Consider the following 27,698-nt stretch of genomic DNA (forward strand, 5'->3'; position numbering starts at 1 on the left):
ATCCTAATTCCAAGCCTCCTTCCCTGTGTCTGAGTCTGACCGGGGTGTGCCATTTAAAGGGCTGATGACACCACTGCAGAGAACTGTGGGCTAACACCACTAGTTGTCATGACTTCACTGAAGGGTCAAAACAGTTATATCATTAAGTAACTATGTTGAATCACATTCAGGCACAGCCAAAATTAAAGTGAAGGACAATACGTAGTTGTTAAAAAAAAAAAAAAATGTAAATTTGAATATGGGAAAAAAAATGTTATATATTGTGATTTTATAGAGAAATTAAGGCTATTCTTACCTTTCCTAATTCCAGTCAAGTTAGAAAGTGAACAAAAAGAATTGCCAACCCAATATTCAACAGCATGACGAGGACAATCATGATTGAATTAGGGCCCTGGAAACGAAATAGAACAAAACAAGTGTCACTTTTCCATGTTGATAGCAGTAGATAAATTAGCTCACAAAACCAGTTACCAAAAAATATTTAAAAAGACCCAACACAGTTGCAGTAAATAAGGTATGAAGAATGACGGCAGTTCCAAACGGTATAAACTAAAAATAGCTACGCTGTATTTAAATGGAGCCATCTCTGAACTTTCACTTAAAGATGAATCCGGTCTTGATTAAACCTAAAAAAAGACTTAAAAAATAATCGACTTCACCTCGAAACACTGGGCAACAGTCTGGGTGAGACACAGCTCACCATAAAGGGTTTAAAAACTGATGGGAATGAGATACGCATTTTTGTTAAGGTTAAGGTGTAAGTCGTCGGATAAGGAAGAATCATTTCCTCGTAAAGGCAGTTAGAACGGGAGAGTGAAATCTGCAGGACAAAGAGGCTGCTCTGGAAAAGTTTAGGAAAAACTCAAAATGCGGTTCTTTGACTCTTGCTTTTCCTGGTTTTCTTTTTGGATACTATCCCTTCCGTAAGGTAAAAGCTGCAAGTGGGAAATTGAGCCCTTTCAGAAATTACTGTGCAGGTCTAATTTTTAATTTCTCTGCTTAAAGCCACAACATTTCAGAAATCAGGTTACATTTTAACAAATGACAGAGTCCTATTTTGCCAAATACTGCTATAATAAATACCACGTAGCCCAAGGTACCCAAAATTTACTTGTTTTTTTTTTTAAAAAAAAAAACAAAGAAACCTTATAACGACCCATCTTTTTAGATCTGCCCGTGCTCAGCCATCTTTATTACAAAGACGCGATCTTAGTATTTACTATTAAAATAGTGTCTTTTTTTTTTTTTTATAAATTTATTTATTTATTTTTGGCTGCGTTGGGTCTTTGTTGCTGCACGTGGGCTTTTCTCTTAGTTGTGGCGAGCAGGGGCTACTCTTCGTTGCGGTGCGCGGGCTTCTCGTTGCGGTGGCTTCTCTTGTTGTGGAGCATGGGCTCTAGGCACGCGGGCTTCAGTAGTTGAGGCACATGGGCTCAGTAGTTGTGGCTCACGGGCTCTAAAGCACAGGCTCCGTAGTTGTGGCGCACGGGCTTAGTTGCTCTGCGGCATGTGGGATCTTCCCGGACCAGGGCTCAAACCCGTGTCCCCTGCACTGGCAGGTGGATTCTTAACCACTGCGCCACCAGGGAAGTCCGTGTCTAATTCTTAAGTAGCATTAAAAGTGTTCTAAAACTTGCCATATAAGAGAGGTTGGGTAGGTAGTTTTATTCTCCTTCTACAGATGAGGAAACACTTGTACTATATTTGACTATCCAATGAGACTACAGTGAAACTGGGTCAGAGTCCTCAAGTGTCGTATTGATGTGATTTTTTTTGCGGGGAGGGGTGGGTAAGTGAGTAAGGGAGACTGGAACTGCCACTGGTCCAGTGCTCATCTCGCAGGACCTAGGGCTTGAATCTCATATACTTCAAGGATGCCTCCTTTCTGGATGAGGTCACAACCTCCTTGGTAGAGGTCAGCGTACCCTGTTCTTTACCCTAACGCTTCACACTTCATTGTCGTTTCTTGTTAACTGCCGTCTTTCCCCCTAGACTGAGTTCCACAGGGGCACTGCCTTGTTCACCACTCTACACCCACACATAAGGGCTGCCCAATTCATCCAGGCAACCAATGTTTAATGAAAACCAATCTTTTGGTACTTTTCCAAGTGCTATGGAGGTGGTGGTTGAACTGATATATTCACTGTATTGTATTAAATGAGGAACAGGGTGATTAATAAAATCAGGGTGTGAGAGAGGAGGAAGAAAAATGGGTGCTCTTGATGTAGGGACTGTTAGGAAGAAGAAAAAGCCTAGTTCCTAAACCCCAAGTAAATGGGAGGAAAACAAACACTTTAATTCTTCACAGTGACTACTAGTTCCATTTTACAAAGCTCCGAGAGGGTAAGTGTTTTGCCCAAGGTTACTCAAGCCAGTTTGAACAAGTTAGAACTGGGATTAAACTTCAGTCTGTTCACTTCAGAGCTACATGTTCTTTTTATCTCTATTAAACCCACAGGCCTTAGTTTAAAAATAATTTCCCATCAACTTCTTTAAAATGGCATTTTCATCTACATCCTATGATACTGTAGTATCAGAAAAACATCAAATCTTGTTAACGACCAATGGTTCTTTTAGTATAGTTGTGTTCTAAACCTATGTAACTCCTCAATTATGGTTAACTTAGAACATATAAATAATGTAGGAAACTCTTATAACTCAGAAAATAATTGAGATGATCTTTCAACATTATTACTCAGCATGGAGATGAAGGAAATGCTATTACTACACAGACTGATTAGATCTTGCTCATGAATGTGTTAAGAATTTGGGGATCGTCTCAACTCTTTTGGGTGAGTGGATTTCATTTCATAATTCCTAAAGACAGTGATATGAAAGAAGATGAGGAAAAGTAACAGGGTCAGAGCAATACAGTGTGGAGTTCAGTGACTTACACGGACCCTAGGAAAGCAGAATAATAGAGCACGTTCAGTAAAGCTACTTTCAAAGACTTAAGGTGTGCCTGGACCTTTAACTCCCGTTTCATAAATCCTTATAAGGTTCTATGAATTCATCTAACCTTTTTGAATTGGTTAGTATTTTGGGCTTGTGTGTGTGTATATATTTATATACATACACTATTGAACATGTATTTCTCCCGTATATATTCTAATATACAAGTACATGTATATTTATCCTACTAGTATAGCTCCATTATATAAAGCTATTTTTAAGGATGAAAGATGAGGGTAAACCAGCAATAAAAGACTCAAACAGCAACCAGGTAAAAAATAAATTCTGGGATGCTATGTTTAATAGGCAGATACCAAGACGTGACCTCTGTGCTCTTCAGATACCTGGGCTGGGTACAGGGTGGAAAGCTTTATGGTGAAGTCTCATAAATACGACTGTGGTGGCCAGTTGTAGCTTAAAATAGCAAAATGAAAAAAAAAAATCAGTCTTGATTTTCAAGACTGACTGGGACAGGTGTAATAAAAGAGGCTGTGGCAGGGCAAAGTGCGAGTCTTGTTTGGAAGAAACTTTCAGGCAGTTAGAAAATAAAGTGCAGGAAGTCAAAATATGGAAAGACGTTCTAACTCAAATTTTTTTTCTTCAAGATACTATCACTTATTTAAAATTGTGAAGAACTTTCTGAAGAGTTAGTATAGATTATGTTAAACCTCAAACTTCTCCAAAAACATGGAAAAAGCAAAGTTTAATTATATGTATTTATTGAATGTGTGTGTGTGTGTGTGTGTGTGTGGTTCAAACCTGATCTAACAGGGATAGGGATGCCTTAGGTTTTACGACAATTCAGAAGAAAGGTCGGGTAAATCTCAAACTCGGAGGCTGACCGGTGTACTTGCTAACAGAGAAGTGCAGGTAGTTTTCAGGAGTTGAGATTCCTAAAGAGAAGACTCCTCACTAGTCTATTTGATGATAAGGTTCTAAAGATACCTCTACTGCCTCCTAGACAAGCTGCCATACTGCAAAATCCTACAAAAAATGCTGGCATCCCATAGAATGTGCTCTCCTGGGACTTGCGTCCACAGGAGTCACAGGCTTGGAGGGACGTTGCAGAGTGATCCTTGCCAGGGCTTCCCTTCCCCTAAGTGTCAGCCTGTGTCCCAGAAGAGTCTCTGGATTTCTAGAGCAATATCCAGGGTGATCCTGAGGGTGGGTCAAAACCTACTGGAATATTTATGAACTATTTATGCTCCAACTAGCGTTAAGGCAAACTCAGTTAACAGTCAATGCTCTTTGAATACTTACTTTGTGCTAGGCACTGTGCTGAGAACTTTATAAAGTAGCAACTCATTTAATCTTTACCACAACCCTTGATACAGGTACAGATGAAGAAATCAAGTCATAGAGCAGTCAAGAAACTTGCCTGAGGTCATCGAGCTGGTAAGTAACACAGCTGGGACGTGAACCTATGAGGTCTGGCACCAGAGGCCACACCGTTAGCCGCTAGCCTGCACTGTCCCAGTAAGCTGGCTGCCTAAAATTGTGCAGATTGTTTGGTCAAGCCACCCTACAAACGGTGATGCTGACTCAGAGTGGATCTCTCACAGCTGCTCACGAAGATGGATTCAGTCTGCTTCCCCTCAAATGTCTGCTTCAGCGTGAACTCTTCCATCAATTTCCATGTTGTTATTTGTAAACTTCTAACTTACACAGTGTCTTTTTACCTCGAAATTGTATGCAGTGCTCCTTTGTTTTAAAGGTCATTCACTGACTACCTTTAGGATGATTTTGTCACTTCCTAACTGAAGAAAACAGTGATAAGGGGTGTGAGAGAGGCAGCTTTACGTTATTAAGGAAGAGAAGGTTCATTGTTAAACTCTCCGCGTGAAGGTGCCAACTCAGTCTTGCCTTCCAGCTCCTGACAGAGGTGCAGAGCTGCTGGCCTCCCTTCTCTCCTGGGGTGTTTGGGGAAGCCCTAGAGACCGGCCTGCAGAGCTGCACGATGCTTGGCCAACTCCCAGGATCCGACTGTTCTGCACATTCGTAAGACAGATGCTGTTTCTAAACAAGAAGGCTCTGAATTTACCAAATATACCTATTAGTAACGTTTTACAGAAAGACTATTACAGATAAGAACTAGGTAACTCATCTAATATGAGGAACACTGGGGCACACACTTCTCCTTGGGGAGTTCTGGAAATCAACTGAACCCCACTACTGGGTACCCAGAGGTATAAACGATATAGCCTTGCATTGCTTGAATCTCCCCTTTGTAAATCAGGCAAACCAGTACTAATACGTATGTGAGGCTTTATTAACCTATGGCTGTAAATGCTGAAAGCCAAATGAGAAGTGAGTTATCATCACATTTAACAAATTCAGTAGTGATGATATTAGCACAGACAGTTATAATATCAGGATACTGACATACCAGTGTTAAAATATTTTAAAAGATGAATGCTCACTGATGAATGCTCTCAAAATTATTGTTTTGAAAACCATTTACCTATATGGAGGTTGACTCTCAGAAAGTTAATCATGTTAACCTGATTTATTTACATTTAGATAATTAAAACGGTGAGAATTTTAAAAAGGTGGGAACCTGTGTTGATATTAGCAAAATAAACCTAAGAAATTTCAAATGTAAGTTAATTAAAAAATGAATTTCAATGTTTAACCCTAGGAGTAGATAGAACAGTAAGAAATTTTTCTTAAAGGGAAGAAACTGATGGTTGTATCGATGGCCAAAATATTAATCCACACCTTTATGCAAATATGTTTCTGAAATTACTAGTAAATACTGGGTCGGCTATGGCTTCCTCCCTAAATTACAGTCTTTTCCAAAGGCATATGGCTAAGTCAACAGATCAGTCAGCTTTTTATCAAAAATTACTTAGCTTCAGATTTTATTAATTCTACAGAATTTGATAAAATAACTAATTCCTTTTATCATTAACAAATCTCATTGAATGAGGATGTTGATATTTATCAATAACTGAAAGCTTTCTGGTTGAATAACAAAAACCTTAAATGCTCCAGACTCATAATAAAACTAGCATCTACCAGAAAACTGAAATTTTAGGAGCACTGACACTCGGAGGAGTTAGTTAGAAGACCAAAGTGATTTTCTTAAACAGTTGAAAAATTTCACTTCTCATATGGGAAAGAAAAAGTTCTAGCTGCAAAGCCTGGCCATTAAATAAAATCCACACTATTTATGAGAATAATTCATAATAGCTAGAAAAGATGTTCTTTTGTCTAAAGAAAGATGCTGACCATTGTGGGTGCGGAGCCAAAAGGCAGGTTAAGGACTTAGCAAATGGCAGTGGAGCCCTCCTCCTGGTTAGAGCACAGTGGCAGGGGCTGGTGGGCCGTGATTACTTCCCAGCCCTCAGAATTAGCTATTGTTAGGTACTGCATGTTTGGATCTATCCCCTGCTCCCAAATTCATCCACTGAAGCCCTAACCCCCAATGTGATGGTATTTGGAGGTTGGACCTTTGGGAGAGAATCAGGTCATGTGGGTGGAGCCCTCAGGATGGGATTAGTGCCCTTCCAAGGAGAGACACCAGAGAGAGAGCTTGTTTCCTCTCAGTCCTGTGAGGACACAGGGAGAAGACGGCCTGTGTTCTATGGACCAGGAAGTAAGTGGGTTCTCACCAGACACTGAATCTGCTGGTGCCTTGATCTTGGGACTCCTGAGCCTTCAGAACTGTGAGAAATGTTTGCTATTTAGGCCACCCAGTCTAGGGTAGTTTTGTTATAGCAGCCAGAGCTAATAAGACAGCTACCATTGTAGTCCTTTTTTTGGTGGTGCCTCATGGCTTGTGGGATCTCAGTTCCCTGAGCAGGGATCGAACCCTGGCCCTCGGCAATGAAAGTGAAACAGGACAGAAGGGGGCAGGGCACAACCTTTAAAAGAATGATATAGCCATAGTACATGACAAAGACTGGTTAGAACCAACTAGGTCCAAGATGGCAGAAGATTTGACTTCCAGAAGACCTTGAGCCTCATTATATGCTCATTGTAATATATTACCATATGCTAAATGACACACCCACCAAGCACCATGACAGTTTTGAGGTCAACCATAAAAGGTCAAAAAGTGGGCAGTGACCCAATTCCTGGAAATCCCCACCCCTTCCCCAAAAGTTGGAATAGTCCTCCCACTCATTAGCCTATGAAATTACCAGCCCATAAAAACGAACCAACCCCATATTTCGAAGCCTCTTGCCTTCCAAGATGGCCCACACTCTGTCTGTGGAGTGTGTTTCTCTCTAAATAAATCTATCACTTTGTCTCCGAATTCTTTCACAACGAAGAAAGAACCTTAAATCCACCAGGAACAAAAGTGCAGAGTCCTAACCACTGGACCGCCAGGGAATTCAACAGCTACCATGAAGCTCACCAAGAAGTGCTGGTAAAGGCTTGTAAAAGTGGAGCTGCAACAAGCTAGTCACGTCACCCTACCTGCATGAAGCCTGAGGGTGGCCGAGTGAGCACAGAGGAATTTCTGCCCGAGAGCCCATTGTGGCTCAAGCTACCAGTGCTAGGCTCTACTCTACACAGCCCGGTGCTCCCGGGGACTTTTGCTAACCTAGGTGCAAATCGTCATCATCAAGGCGCAGACGCCCCACGCTGCCCCCTGAAAGAACCAAAAGGAGCAAAGGCAGAGAAGAACACGTCTCGCACAACTTACCGAATTGGCTTCTTTTTCCACAGAAGGGCACGAATCGCTGCTTGCTGGATTCTTTGGTATAGCAAGTTCAGACTTCTTAGCTTTTGGCTCAGCTTTGCTTTCTTTGGCAACTGGTTTTGTCACAGATTTAGGGGGACTCCACTTGTTGGGCGATGGCTTGTGCACCAGCGCCGAGGAAGACTGGCTTGGCCCTTCCTCCTCCTCCACGTCCTCCGGGGGGTACTGGGGGGCGTTCAGTTTCACGTAGTAGCCGTGGTACTGGGTGTGCAGCTCCCCGTTACTGGGGTTAGGGATGTGGTGACGGCCAGAGTACCTGGAGTGGGGCACAGCCGCTCCCACCTCCTTCGTGGGAGCCTTGGAGGTCAAGGGCTTATTGACGGTGGCCGTCACCTGCTCCTTGGCTGCACTCCTTTTGTCTTGGTTGAGTCTTGCCCCTGAGCTGGGATTCTGCTTCTTCACGGGCTCTGGGGAGGGAGAGCCGCCTTGTTTGTGACTTGCCTCGGGAGACCCTGGGGGTGTCGTGCCTTTGCGATAAAAATGAGGAGATTCCTTTGGTGTAGGTGGCTTTTCCGGGACCTTTTCTTCTGGATTTTCTTTAGCATCTACACCTTCCTGAAATCTCTGTTTGACATAATCTGGGCCTGGGGAGAAAGGGGACAACACAAGGGAAGGTGATTAAAAAAAAAAAAAAAAAAAATAAGGCATAAGGGCTTGTTCCTTATGGCTACTCATATATTTTTTTGCTAAATCAGCTTAGCCTTTTCTCTTTTTGTTTTAAACATATTTACGAGGCTTTGACTAAGCATAAGGATGTTTCATTCCCTGGGAGAAAAGATTATTTACTGATGAAAGGTTTTTAAGTTAATATATACCATTATTTACACTACTGTGATAGCCGCAAAAGTTAAACAGTCCTGATTTTTGCTGCTGGTAGAATACAGAGGCAGAATTCAGATGGATGGAGCACTGGAGACAGCACCGTAATTAATCTGAACGTTCAAACTTACACGGTCTAACTAAAATACAGAGTATACACTCATATACAAAAATAAACCGACTCGTATGTTTAATATGTAATATATTAGAACACTTAAATATATTAATGTTTAATAAAGTATCTACACTGTAGGTGGAGAACATGCAGATAACATATTTTTAATGACCCTTCATCAAAGGAGCATTTAAACTGCCTAGTTAGGAACGACTTCTGAGCTTTGGGTTACACTTTATAACTTACTCGGAGTCCCTTCACAGCCTGGATTTGCATCAGCAGCATTTCTGCAGGCATCAAAGTCAAGACAAGGCAGCTGTCTTTGGCTCTGTAGTCTCAGGATTTTTTTTTTCTTTTTCTGAGTACTTTAGAATTGTGTAACAATCATACGTTATTTTCATAAATAGAAAAAAATTTCACTTAAAAAAAAAGGGACCCTGGTGCCATTGTTATTTTATGGGCAGATTTTGGGGGGAGTGGGGAGTAAGGAGAATGTGCATCACAAGATGGTACCAGCAGTGAGCGCTTAAGGTGGCCAGTGGTCAGAGACATGCTCCAAGGCAGTGCCCTTCTTTCTAGGCACTTTGCCCCTCAGCCCCTCCCCAGTAACCAGGTCCTGCGCATCCTCTGGCCACCACTTCACCCATCAGCCATTTTTCATCACAGGAAGTCAAGTCAAGGTCACACAGTCCAGCTGGCCCTCTTCCCTGCAAATGGGCAGGAGCTGACAATGTCATCTCTGGAGTATCCAAGGAAGAAATCACCCACCAACTTGCTTACAGGAGCTGACCAGCTCTTGTCAACTCCAGAGCACTGCATCTGTTCGCTTCCCTTCCTGTCTCTACTCCCACCTCTCAGCCCAGAGGGACTGAAGAACAATTATCCTGAAAATTGTTAAAAACACATACTGCCTCCATCAACAGATGAATGGATAAAGAAGAGGTTTTATACACACACACGTGGAATACTACTCAGACATAAAAAAGAATGACATTTTCCCATGTGCAGCAACATGGATGGACCTGGAGGGCATTATGCTAAGTGAAATAAGTCAGAGAAAGACAAATACCGTATGAGGTCACTTATGGAATCTAAAAGATACAACCAACTAGGGAATATAACAAAAAAGCAGCAGACTCACAGATACACAGAGAACAAACTAGTGGGTACCAGTGGGGAGGGAGGGAGGGGCAATATAAGGTGGGGGAGTAGAAGAGCTCCTGGGTGTAGGATAGGCTCAAGGATGTATTGTACAACAAGGGGAATGTAGCCAATATCTTGTAATAACTGTAAATAGAAAATAACCTTCAAAAGTTGTGTAAAAATAAAAAATTTCAAAAAGGTAAATTAAAAATATTACATACCACCGACTTGTAATTGCTCTTCCCATGATGGTCTGAATAATAATTTACTGTTGTGAGACTGCCATTTATTATACAAGGCATTTTCCAAAGTGTAAAGCCTCACCAAAATCTTAGGAAGCAGGCAATATCCTGATTTTACTGATATGGAAACAGCTGTGTAGCAGCTGAAAAACCCAAAGTCACACTGCTCCTGTGTATCCTTAAGATAAAATATAATGCAACATGGAATATACTAAGCCCAGAAATGAGAATCCCCAAGAACCCACATTTATAGCTTGTACTCAGGGCCAAAAGCATAAAAAGAGCATTATCTCACATTCCATCCTCCAGAAGACAAAGCCAAAGAGGGTTCAAATTTCCCAAACAGGTCAAGATCGCCGACAATTTGAGATTTCCTTTCTAAACTTGGTTAAGGACCCCCTTTAAAAAAAAATTGGCAATTTTCTTTTACATCCTCCATCAAAAATGGCAGTATGAATTCTTGGCACAGAGAGATGTATCTCACTTGAGTGAAGAAAAAGAGGCAACCGCAAGGATTCAAAAGGTGCTGTCTTTGTTTCTGGATTCTTCCTTGGTGGTGTGACTGGGACATACCACCAAGAGAAAGAAGCAGCAGCAGCACCAGAAAGTGACATTCTTCATCAACAGGCTTGCCCCTACTTTCAAAAACCCGTGAAGAACATTCATACTGGCCTTTCACGGAGAAGCCCCTCATCTACACACAACCCCTCCTCTGCAGTGTGCTGTTTACATATTTTTCTCCCACCCCTCTACCCCAGATTTCATCAGACTTGGTTTCATTTGTGCTTCCCTGTTATCCAATTTCACAGCATTACTGAAATACCCATCCATCTAGGCATGGTAGTAAGTGTTCCGTGCAAAAGTAATTAATGGTCAAGACTCTTAGAGCCAATCATTTTTCATTTAAGCCACCTAACTCTGAAACACAAATTACGAAGTACTTTTAATGTCTTCAATCTTAAGGGGTAAGTGCAAAAGTTAATTTTGCAAATCCTTCTATCTTAAGATTAAGTCATATTAAAAGCTAATGTTTAAATACACACAACAGAAAAGAACGGGAAAAAATAATCTCTGGCAAACATGACTAGTTATACATTCTTGATTTTGGAAGGAGAAGACAGTCACTGAACCACGAGAAATAAAGCTGTCACAAAGCCTATGTGCTCCATTTTGAAAATGTGAGACCCTAACAGTGACACAAGTTCAGGATTTATCTGGGTAACCACTGGTCTCACCTGCGTTTACTGCAGAGAGCAGATTAGAAGCTGAAATGGGAGCTGCTTTGACAGATCCCAGCAAGTGACAGCTGCCAGCAAAGGATGAGACTGCTGAAACGCTAACAGTGACAAGAGATCGTTTATTTGGGAGGAAACTCAGGCAATTCAGTAATAGCGGGTCCAAGAAAAATAATTTTTAAAAAAGTGATATGCTTTAGTTATCTGGAAAAAGATCAAAGACTTACAATACCTGAACACAAAGCACAGTTTCAAATGCTCTTTGTAAAGAGTAAGTAGAACTCTGCCTACCTCTTAATTTATGCTATCACTAATAGGCCAAGCAGAGAATGATTTGGCCGTTGGAGGATTTTGTAGTAATGGACTTACGAAGCTTTATTTTGGATTCCATTGAATGTATTTATTATGTTTATTAACTCTCAAATACCGGTCTAACCACTCCTTTAGATCTTTAGAAATCTCACGCATTGCTCCTTTGGACAGTTTTCCTGTCTTAAATGTCTTAGGAAAGGCATTTCTTGTGCCCATCTCCTAAGACATGGTTTTCAAGCGTATTCAATTCAGATTTATCTACAGGGTTTCTAATGATATTCAAAATCTGCTGAGCTCAAAGAATTTACTAGTACCACCTTTCAGATGAAAAAATCCCTCCCAGCTTTTATTATGCGTTAAAAATTGGCTGGATAAAAAAAAAAAAAAAAAAAAAAAAAATTGGCTGGATAAGGGAATAAAGGCACTCCAAAGCAGTCGCTCCACATTTGCTTCCCATCAGAGGCACCTGCGGTGCGATTCCCAGAGAATTTAATAAGTATGAATCGAAGCCTAGAAATCTTGATGTTTAACAAATGCTCCAGGTAACTCTCATGTACCCAGTATTGGCATTTAAAAGCATGGCAAATTTGGGATTGACATGTAAACACTGCTGTATTTAAAATAGAAAACCAGGGACTTCCCTGGTGGTGCAGTTAAGAATCCACCTGCCAATGCAGGGGACATGGGTTCCAATCCCTGGTCCAGGAAGATCCCACATGCTGCAGAGCAACTAAGCCCATGTGCTCTACTACTGAGCCTTCGCTCTAGAGCCCGCACGCCACAACTACTGAAGCCCGTGTGCTCTAGGACCTGCGTGCTGCAACTACTGAGCCCGCGTGCTGCAACTACTGAAGCCCGCATGCCTAGAGCCTGTGCTCCGCAACAAGAGAAGCCACTGCAATGAGATGCCTGTGCACCGCAACGAAGAGTAGCCCCCGCTCACCACAACTAGAGAAAGCCTGCGCACAGCAACGAAGACCCAGCGCAGCCAAAAATAAATAATAAAAATTAAAATAAATAAATAAAATAAAATAGATAACCAACAAGAACCTACTGTTCTTGTAGCACAAGGAACTCCACTCAATATTCTGTAATAACCTAAATGGGTAAAGAATTTGAAAAAGAATAGATACATGTATATGTATAACTGAATCACTCTGCTGTACACCTGAAACTAACAACATTGTTAATCAACTATACTCCAATATAAAATAAAAATTAAAAATTAAATAAAAATAAATGAAGAAAAAGCACCTGGGTGAGACCATGAAATAAAAGACTTCTGACTCAAAAAAAAAATTAATTAAAAAAAAAATTAAAGCATGGCAAAAAGTATGCGGACTAGAGGTAAACCCAACTCCAGCCTTCCTTACCTGCATCCAGCTGGAAATGGTTCCAACATGGCGTAGTCAACTGGGGACTGGCCAGCTAAATGAGGATATACACTTAGATTTTACAGAGTAAGATTAAGTGCTTTTAGAACAAGATATTTAGTATAATGCAGAGGGCAGAAGTTTTTCCTGGACAAGTTTCTTGGAAGGCACACGGTGTGACTACGACTTGTCTGTGTAGTAATGCGTGTCAGTGTTGCGATGCCAGCAGCATAAAGTTGATGAGATGCAGCAGTTCATTAAGAAGACTAGTCAGAATATCACCAAGGAGGGAAATTATGAGAAGTGTTGATAGTTGTTGCAGTCAGCGTTTTTTGTCTGTTTTTACAGACAGTATTTCTAAATCCTAAGGGATTTTATTTCCCCTGGGGATTTGTATTGGGAAGAAGTCAGAGACGGGTCACCTGCTCACTGACATGCCACACAACACGAAACAACAACACTGAGCACGTGTCATGCACCCACACGGAAAGGTTACGCGTTACAGCTGGCATGAACGGCGGATGGAAACAGCAGGGCGTTCAGCTAGTTCTTCATAGCTGAGCCTCAGGGCAACGGCTGTGGGCAGAGGAAGCACCACGAAGACTCCTCCAAACAAATGTCTACCAGGGCAGTGCTGATGGCAAATGCTTTGTAGCAACATCAGAAGTCATTAAATAGAAAGTAGGATTTTTCTACGGAGACTGCCAATCAGTAAAAGAAAACCAGATGGAAAGATTTTTAAACAATTATATAACCGATAGCAGGATCCCTTTTATATTCTATGTGGAAAGAATGCTACATTCCCATAGGACTTTAGAGTCCCATCGGTAACAATACCGCAACTTCTGAGAACACAGCCACAGCACTCTTGTCTGCAAGCCGTGGGACACCCAGCCCAGGGCCCCTTGCACATGGTGGGCTTTCAATACACACGTGTGTGGAACGGGATACACTGGAAAGAGTGGTAAGAATAACCAGCAAACCCATGAATTAATTAATTTCACGTCAACTAGTGGACTATTCAGTTTTCCTTTTTCTATGAAAAAAATTTATTCAGAATTTTGCGTCTGGAAAGTGAGTTTAGAAGGCATCTATTCCAGGATGCTTCTTTTTTCTTCACCAAAAATATTACATATTAACGATAGGCACGGACAATTCTTAAGACTTCTTAATCCATACCAGAAGTGTGAGCTTAGTTAACATTTTCTCAAGATAATCTATACTAAAAGACTTCACTTTAAGTAATCAGCACACTGTGTGTGTGTGTGTGTGTTACACCCTGTTTGTCTCCCTGCCCCTCACAAATTCATATGTTGAAGCCCTAACCCCCAATGTGATGTTATTGGAGGTGTGGCCTTTGGGAGATAGCTTAGTTCACGAGGGTGAGACTCTCACGATGGGCTTAATGCTCTTATGAAAAGAGGAAGAGACACCAGAGTTCTCTCTCTCCAGGTGCATGCACTGGGGAAAGGCCATCTGTGAGCCAGGAAGATGGGCATCACCAGAACCCAACCATGCTGGCACCCTGATCTTGGACTTCCAGCCTCCAGAACTACGAGAAATAAATGTCTATCGTGTACGCCACGCAGCCCATGGTGCTTTGTTTTAGCAGCCCAAGCTGACGAATACACACGCTTACACACAGAAAGACAAAGCTCGTTGAGGGTGCTGCCTAGGCCACCTGGCAAGAGGGCCCTAAGTAATACATTTACCACATTCTCTTTTTCAACCCATGACCAGTGACCCCCCCACAACGGATAAACATCACTGGAAATTAAAAACAAAATAAGCATCTTGATGGGAAGGAAATTGAAACAGTGGGGAAATGAGCCACACATATAGTTTCCCAATCATTCTCCACCATGTCCAACTCCCCACTACCTCCTCAGTGATCACCCAAAGTCTCACCTCAGCTTTCCTGGCTTAAAAACCCAATTTCATCAGCACTTTGAAGTAGAGCCCATCCCTTGGGGCAGACTCACATCACCAAAGCTCACAAGACTGATGGTTGACACCAGAGGACCAATTCATCAGTTTACAATGAGCAAGGTAAATGTCACCAAGGCCTGAGACTTGCACTGATAACCACCAGTGCGTGCTCTCCCTGTTGGCAGACCTCCACGAGAAGCTCAACGAAAATGAGAAGGTGAGTGGTGGATGTGGAATTAAGACAGAGGCATGAGATGAATCAAGTATCTAATGGCATCATGCTGAGCTAACCTGATGCATCCATTTCCTCACTCGGATGATCTTGCCAGGAAAGCCATACACAGCTGGCAACAGTTCCCTGCATCCTTCCCCATAACAGAAACGTCCTTGCCAATGCAACTGCAGTACGCCAAGGTTTTGGGCCATGGGTTTGCTCTCCTCTAGATAGCATTTGGATGGGCACTGCCTATTTTTGCCTCTGTGACTCTTTTTTCTATACTACTTTGGGTGACCAAGTCTTTAGAGGTTTCAATACACTCAATCAGGTTACAAGGAAATCTTGCTATACTATAGCCATGCTATCACTTGTGATCACTTTATACACTTCTGTGCAGTCTCATGGGCTCATTTTAACTCCCAGAGGGCAAGCTCATTTCTAAGTTCTTGGGGGACAACTCACTGTGTCACTCATACTCATGGCAAGTTAGGTGGGTACTATGCAATTATCTACATACACATTCATACACATCCATTTGTATGCTTTTCCTTATATGTTACGACTTAGCCCTTTGAGTGATAAAGCCATCCTACATGGCTACGTTTTTTCTGTAGTTTTAAACTAAACTATAGAATAATACAGTTTTGAACTAAAAGTATAAGACTGGACTAAGATGGGAAATATCTGAAAATACCGCCAGCTCCTGAAAAGAGGTAACTTACTATGAAAGTGTTCGAAATATAAGCTATGACAGACATCCTTTTTTCCCCAGGGTTAACAACTATACAAGACACATCCATTCCAAACAAAGGGAACATTTGTATCTGAGATATGTAAATTAAACAAGCAGCCTGACTCAGAAAAAGTACTTGAAAGCCCTTTCAGAAATGTCTTATCTGATTTGATCACCCTGTAAATGCAGAGTGGAAAGCATGAGTTATACTCCCGTGAGACGATCAATAATACTCAGTACAGAAAAGGCTCTCTATACAGTTGCCGAAGGAAGTGTTGGCTGCGGGTCAAAGGGGATTGCAGCCGCCGCCCTTAGCTCCTGTCTCAAACAGACCCCTTGTCATCTCGTGCTACTGTGATATATTCATTACTGGCAGACAACTTGCTTATATGAAGCTGTTTTAGCTAAGAAAGGGTGGAATTACATTTTCCCACAATATGCTTTCCCCTCTCAAATGCTTTCACATCATAAAAGGCTTTTAAAACCATTTAGCCTGGAAAATTGAGACGACCTCCCATATCATTTACCTCTTGTTAACACCTAATAGCAAGCTACAGGGACCCTATCCCCCAACAGAATTAACAACAGAATCAAGAAATGACCGTCTGCAGATAACAGCAAGTCTGTCTGCTTCCAAAGCAGCTCAAGCCCAGGGCTGCTACGTGAAGCTGCACTGTCTCCTGACTGCTGAGCTGCTTGCTCCCAATAGCTTCACTGCTGGGGAGGAAAAAGATGATCCCTCCTGGGTGGCTGAATCCCCTCCCCAGCTCTCACACCCTAGAACAGGTAGCTGCTAACGCGTGTGAGTTTCCAGAAGAGCGTTTATTCCTACTGCAAAAAAATGGAAAATTTCCCTTTCCTGATAAAATACACATACGTATTAAATGATTTAAATCCCACCCAGAGGTTTAGAAAGGATGCACACAAAAGAAGACACCCATTATCACTGGTTACCTCCCTTGGAGTTGAACTAGTACAGAAGTCACCCTGTGATAACTCAAATCACTCAGCAACCGGACTGGGCCCCCCCCCCCAAGCTCTCGCTCCTAAAAACTGAGTCTTGTTAACATGGCCTTTTACTGTCTTCATTCTTTGCAGAAAAAAAAAAAAAAAAAAAAATCCTGTCATTTCCTTTTCATTCTCCCATCCTTTATTATAGCCCAGTTCCTAGCTTTTAGAATACACGGACACTTGGTCTTCTATTCACTGTGACTTACCTTGTTCATGTAGTCGCACTAATGCCCTGCGGGTTCCAATATTATATCACCTTCACTGGAACCAAACAGGTATTGGACACATGTGTTGTGCAGGGTGCTACTTATCCAGCTTGATTAACAGAAACCAATGTGAAAAAACTCTTTACCAAGACAATATAAATTTCGAGACTTAGAATTTAGAACATTGCTTTTAGTCTCTCTTGCCTAGAAGTCTGTTGATCCCTCAAATCAACAGGAAGATGCTGTTTCTAAAACAATGGAGAAACATATATAAAAAGGTGGCGACTGCCGTTTTACTAACACCAGTATATTAAAGAAAGGGATGGAAGCAGTCTACTAGGAGACCACTAAGAAGTGAGTTAACTATTTAAACCCACTGTAAATATCTCTTTACTGCTATTTTATAACATCTGAGCCAGATGATCTGGATTGATTTTCTCCTCTTAATCTGTGCAGATTCATCTGTCTTTAAGTGGTATATTTCTTTACGTCCTACCCAAATTCCTTTGAGGTGTATTAAAAAAAAAAAAAAAGTCGCAGTACTTACTGGCTCTTCTCTTACTGCTAATGTGATTGTTCCAGGTGTTTCTGATTTTGAGGTATCTGTTTGAGCACCTGAGATGGTCCCCAACACACTAACACAATTTCTTAAATACTTCTCTTTTAGATTCCTATCTTGTTTACTGCTATCAGCTCAAAGTCTGTTGCTGGGGGGTGGGCAGGCAGGAAGTGGGGGGAGAGGCACCGGGGAGGAAGCCAAATCTCGAGCGCTAACACTCAGGCTTCAGGCACGTGTCACTCTAAGCTCCCACTTGTTTTGTAGTATTGCTGAAATTCATGGGGCACAGACCTTTGGATTAAAAGGAAAATTAGGAAACAAGGAAACCAGAGGCAATGTTCCTACCCCTCCCATCACAGGTCACCTGTCCTACCTGGCTGGTAGAAGTCAGGTGACAGCTCTCTGGCCACAGCTCTCGCGATGTCACACTCCTGGCGGGCGGCCAGAGCAGCCTGGTCGGCGGCGTCAGCTTTGGCTCTTGCGTGCGCGGTCCTACAGGAGCACAAAGGGCGCGTCAGCAGGGGCGGCACCTAGTTAATTACACAGGACGGGCAAACGGCCTACGGGGCAGGCAGGGCCTGGAAAGAAATGCTAACCGTGACCCTCGCCCCACACCTGCAACAGAAAGTTGTGAGACGTCATACTGTTGTGAGACATCAATGTGAGACGTCATACTGTTGTGAGACATCAATGAAAATAAAGCGGATGAAACCACCTGTGAATTGCCTCAATCTTTCTTTCAAGGTTAGTGGAAGTATAACCCGTTGTATGAAAGTATAACAAGTTCTGCGCAGCTTAACGCAAAGCCTGGTGTTCAAGACTTAAAGAGGATGAAATCCCCCGTTGACTTTGGTTGGCATTCCCCCTCCCTGCCCCCCAACCATGGAGAGCAGAATTAGAGCATGTGAATTAATACAGTGTTCATGGATTTAATTTCTACGGTAGAATCAATACAAGGATTTGATTAAGAAAGATCTGCTCAGTGGTGTGCTGGTAAAGTAGCTCTCCGGGGGAAAAAAAGTAAAACTGATTTGTAGCACTGACTGATTTCCGTGGTGTAAATGCTCCCAACATGGCCAATTCACACTATCAGCGTGACTTTGCTGAATGTGTGGTTGGGAACAGACGCACACCGTGGGCTCCCCCCCCCCAGCCTGTAGGAGCAGACCCAGTGGTCTTCTGGAAGAATGTGCTCAGGAGGGTTCCAAGGAGTCCATTTAGTTGTTCTTTAAGCACGTTTCTTGTGTGAAACCGAAAGCAGGCAGAGAGGTGGAGCTGGAAAGAGCAAAGGGATCTCTTTCTGTCTTCCACCTTCTCCCCGGCCCGTCCTCACCCACTGAAACCGCTTATCTTTCCAGAGGACAAGGGCTAGGGAGAGGGCAGCAGGGATGAGAATGGGGCTCCTTATGGCAAGACAGGGGGACTGATGTCTGCCTGCCCAGGAAGAGGGCATTTGGAGGCTGAGACTTTGGGTCATCCTCTTCCAAAGGAGGAGATCTTGTCCAGCTAGTATTTAGACAATTTTCATGGGCACCGACTTCTTATAATTTTGCGAACTATTTTGTTTTATTAGCGCTAGGCAGGGCTATAGATAACTAGTGGTAAAAGCCTAAGGGGAGTCTAAAAGAGGTGCCTGCAGGCATTTCAGAGACAGCAGGAGAGGAAGTTGGGAAATGGCATCGTGCCCTAGCTCGTCTTAGGAGAGAAAACCCAGGTGGCATCTGGAGGAGGCCAGCAGACGGGATTCCTGGAACTAGACTGCAGGCAGAAAAGACGGGGAAAAAGGGGTCTGACCTGAGACTGTGGGGCTAACTGGGAGAGGTCCCATTTCACTCCTACTTAGGACCCAGCTGAGCCTGGAGGATTGATGTACTAGAATATAAGTGTAAGGGAGATATTTTATTTTGGGCATTTTTTAGTTTTTAATTTTTGGTTCTCTACTATACTCCCAAGGCACAGAACAATGCCTGGCACATAGTATTTACTGAGGGCCCACTTTATAAATAAAGGAATGGTAAATAAATAAAGGAATGTCCTTAGGAACAGCTGGGAAGTTACTTAAAAATGAATGGATTGACAAAACCAGAGACAGTAAAAAGACCAGTGGTTGCCAAGGGTTCAAGGTGAAAGTGGGTGAGGGATGAACAGGTAGATCAAAAGGGATATTTAGGGGAGTGAAACTATGCTGGATAATCCTCTAATGGGGGATACATGACATCATGCTTTTGTCAAAACCCACTGAACTGTACAACACAAAGAGTGAACCCTAGTGTAAAGTATGGACTTTATAGTTAATGCTAATGTTCCACATTGGTTCATCAGTTGTACCAAATGTACCCAACTAATGCAAGATGTTAATAACAAGGGTAACTGGGTGTGGGCAAAGGAGGTATATGGAAACTGTACTTTCTCCTCAATTTTTCTGTAAACTTAAAACTGCTCTAAAAAATAAAGTCTATTAACTAAAAATGAATGAATCAAATTCTAATCATCGAAATTGTTATTTATGAATCATGGAGGATGTTTTAGATGATCTCTGTCTACAGGGTATGGAGTACAGAGGCAAAATCAAGGGGGTAAGAACATATTCCTAAAAAACCTGGCTGTGGTAACCCCTGCAAGGGAGCCATCACTAATGATGCTTTAGTCCCATGTGTTGTCCTGAGACTCAGTGGATGCCCTCTCCTATGTTCTTTCAGTTTCTCAGAATCTCAGCTCTTTTTTTCCCAGAATTATTTTCCATTTTATCTGCTATTCTTAGCTAGAACCTAATTATGTCTAGGTACCATAATTAATGAAGCCACAGGAGTAAAGTTATCCTGCCCTATAATAAAACCTGCTAGCCCTTCAATGATAAACTTACAAAACTCAAGTACCGTTTACTCCGAAACAATCACAACCCACCACCACGGAGTGGAATAAAATGGTAGTAGTATTTCCACCACTTTTGACAACACGCTAAACTGGAGAACAGACAAACGTAGCTTAACCTTTCTGCAAATATATTTTGGAAGCACAGAATCAGTGAAGCCTTAACCCTTTACTTTTTTACTTGTTCTTTCCTGTAAGACCAGACAAGGAGGGGGGACTTTTCCATCTAGCACCCCTCCCTGTGTCAGTGCTCCTGCATGGCTGGCACAATGGTCAAAACCACATTCAAGCCTGAAACTAGGTATCTGCTCAGGAGCTTTTGGTAGCCCTGGACCTGATCACAAGAAGTAGAAGAGAACAGGAAGCCATCTGATTTTGCTGTCCTCAAAAGTGTTGTGCGGCCAGCCCATTAAAACATCTTGATTTTGCCCAGGGAGAAATCTGGGCTTGACCCTGGCCCACGTTATTGATGTGTTCCAATCCCAGGCTCAGTTCTGGAGCAACACACGATCCCTTTAATCACCCAACGGGTAAGACGTGCCATTGTTCATGGGTTGGGGGGAGGGAGGTTTGGGCTAGTCATTCTGGGGAGACAGGTGGAAAAAACTCAAAGTGGATGCCTGGCACGTGCCAACAAGGAGCACGCCTGCATGCCCAAGAAGGCTTTCATTTGTTCCAAAGACTGCTGACATCCATAAATCTTCAGACCCTCAGGAGTCTCCAAATACCATTATCATCATTATACTTTCTCGCATAACATGCAGCAAAAAGTAAGTAAAAAGCAACGTCTTTCACTTAGGCGTCAGTGGTAGACTTTCTTTTAGGGTCCTATGACAAATAAACCAAAATTTTAACTTGTAGAGAGTTACTATTTTGGGGTAAAGAGATACAGAGAGGCCTGGGCAACTGGCTAAGCTGGTACAGCAGGTAGGTGACCCCCTCCTGGACATCAGCCCTGCAAAGGTCACTCGGCAACAGCTGAAACAGTAAATGTGGAATTTCTTTCCTTTTTTTTCTTTTTAAAATTTATTTATTTAATTTATTTATTTTTGGCTGCATTGGGTCTTCGCTGCTGTGCATGGGCTTTCTCTAGTTGCAGCGAGCAGGGGCTACTCTTCATTGAGGTGAGTAGACAGTGGCTTCTCTTATTGCAGAGCACGGGCTCTAGGCGTGCGGGCTTCAGTAGTTGTGGCACGCGGGTTCAGTAGTTGTGGCTCACGGGCTCTAGAGCACAGGCTCTGTACTTGTGGCACACGGGCTTAGTTGTTCCACGGCATGTGGGATCTTCCCGGACCAGGGCTCGAACCCGTGTCCCCTGCATTGGCAGGCAGATTCTTAACCACTGCGCCACCAGGGAAGCCCAATGTGGAATTTCTGAATGGCAGGCATCACCTGTACTTAAGAACTTAATTACAACTTGTTTCTTTCCAATCAGTAACTTGATGAGAATCTGAGTTTTTTTTTTTTCTTTAGTGACTAAAGTGGTGTTTCACAAACTCTCAAGTCACCTTACTCAGAACAAAATGGTCTGGCTTTCCCAGTTTTTCTTAAACTTAAGAGTGCTTTAAGAAAAAAAAAAAAGCATATAAACAATACACTGAACATGCCCGGCACACAGGCCTACTACTAATAAGGTAGATGCAAGTCCCTTAGATGTCTGTCCCAACTTCTTTCAATCTTTTATATACCTATTCACTGACGTAGCTGATAAAGATTTTAATCTAGAATGGACAAGGATTTTGCTAAAGGTAAAACTGTATACAGTACTTATACTTTTCTATTTCTACTTCTTACATATTTTCTTCCCAACAAAAAACTGCTTCAAAAAATATGCTGATTTTTGATGTCTTTTAAAATTTGTTACTTATTAAGTCAAAGTTAAGTTTCCTGACCTGACTCTGAAAATTTGATGGCAGAGGCTGTCATCTAGTTGCTTCAGGAGCTGTATATGTGATTTGCTTTGATACCCATATATTTAAAGAAAATTCTTAGCAACATTTAAAAATAAGAGCAATTGGACTTCCCGGGTGGTGCAGTGGTTAAGAATCCGCCTGCCAATGCAGGGGACATGGGTTTGAGCCCTGGTCCGGGAAGATCCCACATGCCACGGAGCAGCTAAGCCCGTGCGCCACAACTATTGAGCCTGTGCTCTAGAACCCATGAGCCAAAACTACTGAGCCCGAGAACCACAACTACTGAGCCCGAGAAACACAACTACTGAGCCCGAGAAACACAACTACTGAGCCTGCGTGCCACAACTACTGAAGCCCACGCACCTAGAGCCTGTGCTCCGCAACAAGAGAAGCCACAGCAATGAGAAGCCCGCGCACCACAACGAAGAGTAGTGCCCGCTCGCCGCAACTAGAGAAAGCCTGTGCGCAGCAATGAAGACCCAATGCAGGCAAAAATAAAAAAGAGAGAGAGCAATTGTACGTAAGACTCCGAACATCAGTTAATGGCAACCCCATTCGTCCAGTTGCTCAAGCCCAGACCCTGTGAGTCATCCTGGTTGCCTCCCTTTCTCTCTCACACCACATCCATGGTCAGCAAGGCAGCCGACAGGACCTTCAGAATACACACCCGACCCCGCCATGTCTCCTTCTCATCACCGCTCCTGCCCAGGTCACATCTCACCGGGTTCCTGCAAAGGCTGAACTGATCTCCCTGCTTCTGTCCTTGCAGCCCGCCATGCTATTTCCCTTCTGGTTTTCTTGAAATTGCCTGACAATAACCAAAATCCTTTCCTGCGTTATGGCATCACGTGCAAGAAAATGCCAAAAAATGGCCTTAGTTAGCTTTCCTTTTGGACTGTGACATTATTCACTTATGAGAGACCTAGACTTGCAAAAACCAATTATCTTGTGTATACAGTGGGAGCCCTTTTAAAGAGAAATCAGTCTGTTAAGCAAGGACTACTCTTGATATGAACAAGAACTAGATGTCTCCACAGCTCTCAGCTAAAAATCAAAGGCATGATGTCTGAGTTCCTGTACCGGAAAGAAACTGGTCTCTCAGTATCGATCTGCTTCTCTGGTCAGACCAACCCCACGAGACTCAGCATACACTCCTCCTGCTAAGGCACAAACGGCCCCCTTAGCTGCCTCTCCGGACTTCTAACTTTCCATCTCTCATACACATACCTATTCATTGGCACAGCTGAAGAAGATTTTAATCTGCAATGGACACTGATTCAGCTAAAGCTCAGTACATTTGGTTTAGGAAGACTACTTCTTGCGGGTCCAATCTTTACGTTTATTAGTTCTTGAATGTTAATTTTCTTCCTAAGTTGCTTTTTTGTTTTGTAAAAGACAGGACCTGGAATAATAACATCAAGACTGTGTTCTTAGGTCCTGGTTAAAAACAAGTTACAGCTTCAGCAAACAGTCGTCTTTTTTGCCGGGGTGGTCCATTGCTTCCTTTTCTAAAAGCATTATCAAGTTATTTAGATATAAAATGTAAATGTAGGGGCATGGTGTCCCCACTGAAATCTGGTATTTGACCTTTCAAGGGCCCAAACTCTTGCAGAGGTATGACGACACAGGCTTTGAAAGTGTGGGTAGCCAGAGACCAGGCTGAGGCCAGTCTAGTCACAGATAATTCTTGTCCATGAGATCAGAAGTTAAACCACATTACTTTAGCAATCTTAGAGATGCCTTCTTAGAATCATAATTCATACCATGCCCTTGGCCTTTTTTCAAGGGGAGATAGGAGGATGAACCAAGATATCCAAGATAGGAATATGAACCAAGATTCATGTGAAGAATGTGAAATGCTGTCCATTAGGTGTATCACTGTCATGTTCATAAAGATCTGGGCAATACATTCCTCAAAGTTTAGTGCCAGGAAAAATCGGGTCTATGATGATATACTGGTGTGCTTCCTTGCATCATACAATGAGAACTACATTATCTATTGTTTCTCTCTTTGTTACAGCTACCAGGATACCTGGAGTATAATTATCCTCAATCTATGTGCATGATTACCTTCTCTAAAGACACGGCTTTAACATTCCCTGGTCAGGAATGCTACTATGTATGTGACTTATAATGCCCTGAAAATGCTTTTTGGAAACTGGCAGGATACTGAAAAAAATTACTTGTTATACTAAGTTTTCTGAACTTCAGCCCCTCATAGTGTGTGAATGCTTAGGGACATACGTGATAACTTGGGGACATCAGAGCCTACTATGCAGCTTCCTTTACAGAATTTTTTTCTATATTCAGAACATTTTCAAGCTTGGAAAATAAGTCCTCATTCTTAAGTACTTTACAGGCTTTACTCCCTAACATTTTATCAAACTTAATAAGCTTAAAGGCTATATTCTCTGGATAGGCCAGGTCAAAAGCACATTTCTAATCCTCGGCTGGAATATGCCAAATAATTGACTATCTTCTACTTTATCCTGAGTTTTATAAAATTTATCTAAAATTTACCTTGCCATATAATTTATGTAGTGAGAAAAACCTGATGTAAAAACAAATTTAAGGGATGTTTTATTCTTGAAATAATTTTTAGAGAAAAGTCCTTTTAATGAGGGTTATTCTACAGGTCAAAAACATTACCACTAAATAAGACTAAAACTTCATTTTATGGGAGAAAATATTTGCTGATCATATATCTGATAATGGGTTAGTATCCAGATTATATAAAGAACTCTTACAACTTAATAAGAACAACAACAACAATTAAAAAATAGGCAAAGGACTTGAATAGACACTTCCGCAAAGGAGATATAAATGGCCAATAAGCACATGAAAAGGTGTTCAACATCACTAACCATAAGGGAAATACAAATCAAAACCACAATGAGATGCTACCTCACACCCACTAGGATGGCTACCATGAAAAAAAACACCCAGAGAAGCAGCCACATAGCACAGGGAGATCAGCTCGGTGCTCTGTGACCACCTAGAAGGGTGGGATAGGGAGGGTTGGAGGGAGACGCAAGAGGGAGGAGATATGGGGATATACGTATAGCTGATTAACTTTGTTATAAAGCAGAAGCTAACACACCATTGTAAAGAAATTATGCTCATGTAAAGATGTTAGAAAAAAAAGAAACCACCCAGAAAGTAGTAAGTGTTGGCAAGGATGTGGACAACTTGTAAACCTTGTGCACTGCTGGTGGGGATGCAAAATGGGACAGCTGCTGTAGAAAACAGTATGGTGACTCCCGCAAAATTAAAAACAGAATTACCATATGATCCACCAATTCAACCCCTGGGTATATACCCCCTAAAATTGAAAGCAGGGTCTCAGCGAGATATCTGTACAACCATGTTCACAGTGGCATTATTCACAATAGCCAAAAGGCAGAAACAACCCAAGCGTCCATCAATGAAAGAATGGATAAACAAAACGTGGCATAAACATACATGGAATGTTATTTAGCCTTAAAAAGGAAGGAAGTTCTGATGCATGCCACATCATGGATGAACCTTATGCTAAGTGAAATAAGCCAGTCACAAAAGGACAAATATTGTATGATTCCATTCATAGGAGGAACCTAGAACAGTCAAACTCCTAGAGTCAGAAAGTAGAAGGGTGGTTGTCAGAGGCTGGGAGGAGGGAGAACAGAGACTTGTTATTTAATGGGTATAGAGTTTTAGTTCTGCAAGATGAAGCAGTTCTGAAGATTGGCTGCACAACTATGTGAATGCACTTAACACGACGGAACTGTACACTTAAAAATGGTTTAGGATGGCAAATTTTATGTCTATTTTACAATTAAAAAAAAAATCACCCATGAACAAGTATTTCTAGAACATCCTATGTGTCCAGAGGAAGTGAGGAGAAAAGACCAAAGGCTGGGCTCTCAGACGAGAAATTGCTTCACTAATCCCAGCCAGGGCAAGCTAAGTCTAGTGAGGGGAATGGCGGTAAGAAAAGGAAAAGCTGAAGGACACTTTAAGGAAAGAAGTGTCAGAACTTTGAAACATGAGGGCAGCCTCCACATCTGTTTTTCCAGCTCTTAACATAAAGCCTGGCCCAGAGGCTGTCCTCAACAAATATTGGTGGAATAAGTACATAGGTAAGAAGGAGAGAAACATAAAAGATAACCCCAAGGTTGCTAACTTGGTGTCCAGGTGAATGGCTTTACTACAGAGAGAAATTGTACAGGTGGGAAGGAGAGACAGTTTGAAGGTGATGACGAGCTCAGTTTTAGACGGGTAGGATTTTACACGACACAAGTACTGCCCTTTGGAAATACAGGGCTGCAGTGCAAAGTTAAGGGTCAAGGTTAGCAACAGGAATGTGGGCATCGTGATCACAGACGATGAGCTCACAGAAGATGGATGAGCCCATCAAACACATGAGTCAAAAAAGCCAAGAACCAAGGGTGGAGACAACAGTGTCTGCTGAAGGAAATAAGTAAAGTGAGAGGCAGTGGCATACGGGTAAGAAGGCGCACTTCCAACAGAACCATTCCAAGTTCTTGTTCTTGGATAAATCCTGTGCTCCTCTTAGGAGTTAAGCGGGCCAGATCTGAATTTGTCTCTTCTCTGGGGCAGCTGCACTGATCGGCTGATTTTTAGGCAGTTAGAATTAACAAGTGCAGTTAAGAGTCTGAGAGAAGGATCGTTTGTCAATCCTGTGATGTGCTGGAGAAAGTGAGGGCTGAGAAGAGGCTGCTGAATTTGATGAGAACCTCTGGGAGGGCAGTTCTAACAAGAAGGCCACTGCAGAAGCCAGACCGAAGGGGGTCGGTGAGGAAGGAACAGAGGAAATACAGGAAGCAGGTGTGGGCCACATGCTGGTGATTTCTGACCCAGAAAGGAAGGAGGAAATTTGGACGGTAACCAGGAGGATTAGCTGGGCCAAGGGAAAAAGACACTTTACTTGTAGCAGTGAGAGCTGATCCTGTTGGAAGGTGGGAAGAAAGGTGCTCAGAGAATAGAAGAAAATGAAAGAGCTTTGAGAAGGTAACAACCACTGGAGTCGGGTCCTAGATGAAGCAAAAGAAAGGAAACAGGAAAAAAAACACAAGGACAGTGATGGGTTGATCCAATGTTTTAAAATTATTTAAAGGATCCTAAGCTTGAAAGAGACAGAGAGTGCTTTGGGCTCTGGAAACCAGACAGACCTTGGTTTACACCCCAGTTTATCACATCCTGGCTGTGTCACTTTTGCCTCAGTTTCCTTACCTGTAAAATGGGGATGATATTACTTTGTATAGATGCTCTGGATCAGAACTGATTTATATGAAGTACTGAGTACTAATGTAGAGAGAGTATTTAGTTGATAAATGGCCATTATTAGTCCTTGGCTG

At 42.3% G+C, this 27,698-nt stretch overlaps 1 protein-coding gene across 1 annotated transcript in view; it reads right to left on the bottom strand.

Moving 5' to 3' along the window:
* Positions 1-310: 310 nt before the first annotated feature.
* Positions 311-27,698, bottom strand: part of JPH1 (junctophilin 1) — a 77,500-nt gene continuing 50,112 nt past the window's right edge. Inside the window, exons 3-5 of the mRNA XM_068525827.1 lie at positions 17,931-18,049; positions 7,607-8,247; positions 311-391 (exon numbers count right to left, since the gene is read on the bottom strand). Coding sequence (XP_068381928.1) covers positions 311-391; positions 7,607-8,247; positions 17,931-18,049 — 841 coding nt within the window. The remainder of the gene's footprint in view (positions 392-7,606; positions 8,248-17,930; positions 18,050-27,698) is intronic.

The sequence above is a fragment of the Eschrichtius robustus genome, chromosome 17 (genome assembly GCF_028021215.1).
Source record: "Eschrichtius robustus isolate mEscRob2 chromosome 17, mEscRob2.pri, whole genome shotgun sequence".
Classification (NCBI taxonomy): domain Eukaryota; kingdom Metazoa; phylum Chordata; class Mammalia; order Artiodactyla; family Eschrichtiidae; genus Eschrichtius; species Eschrichtius robustus.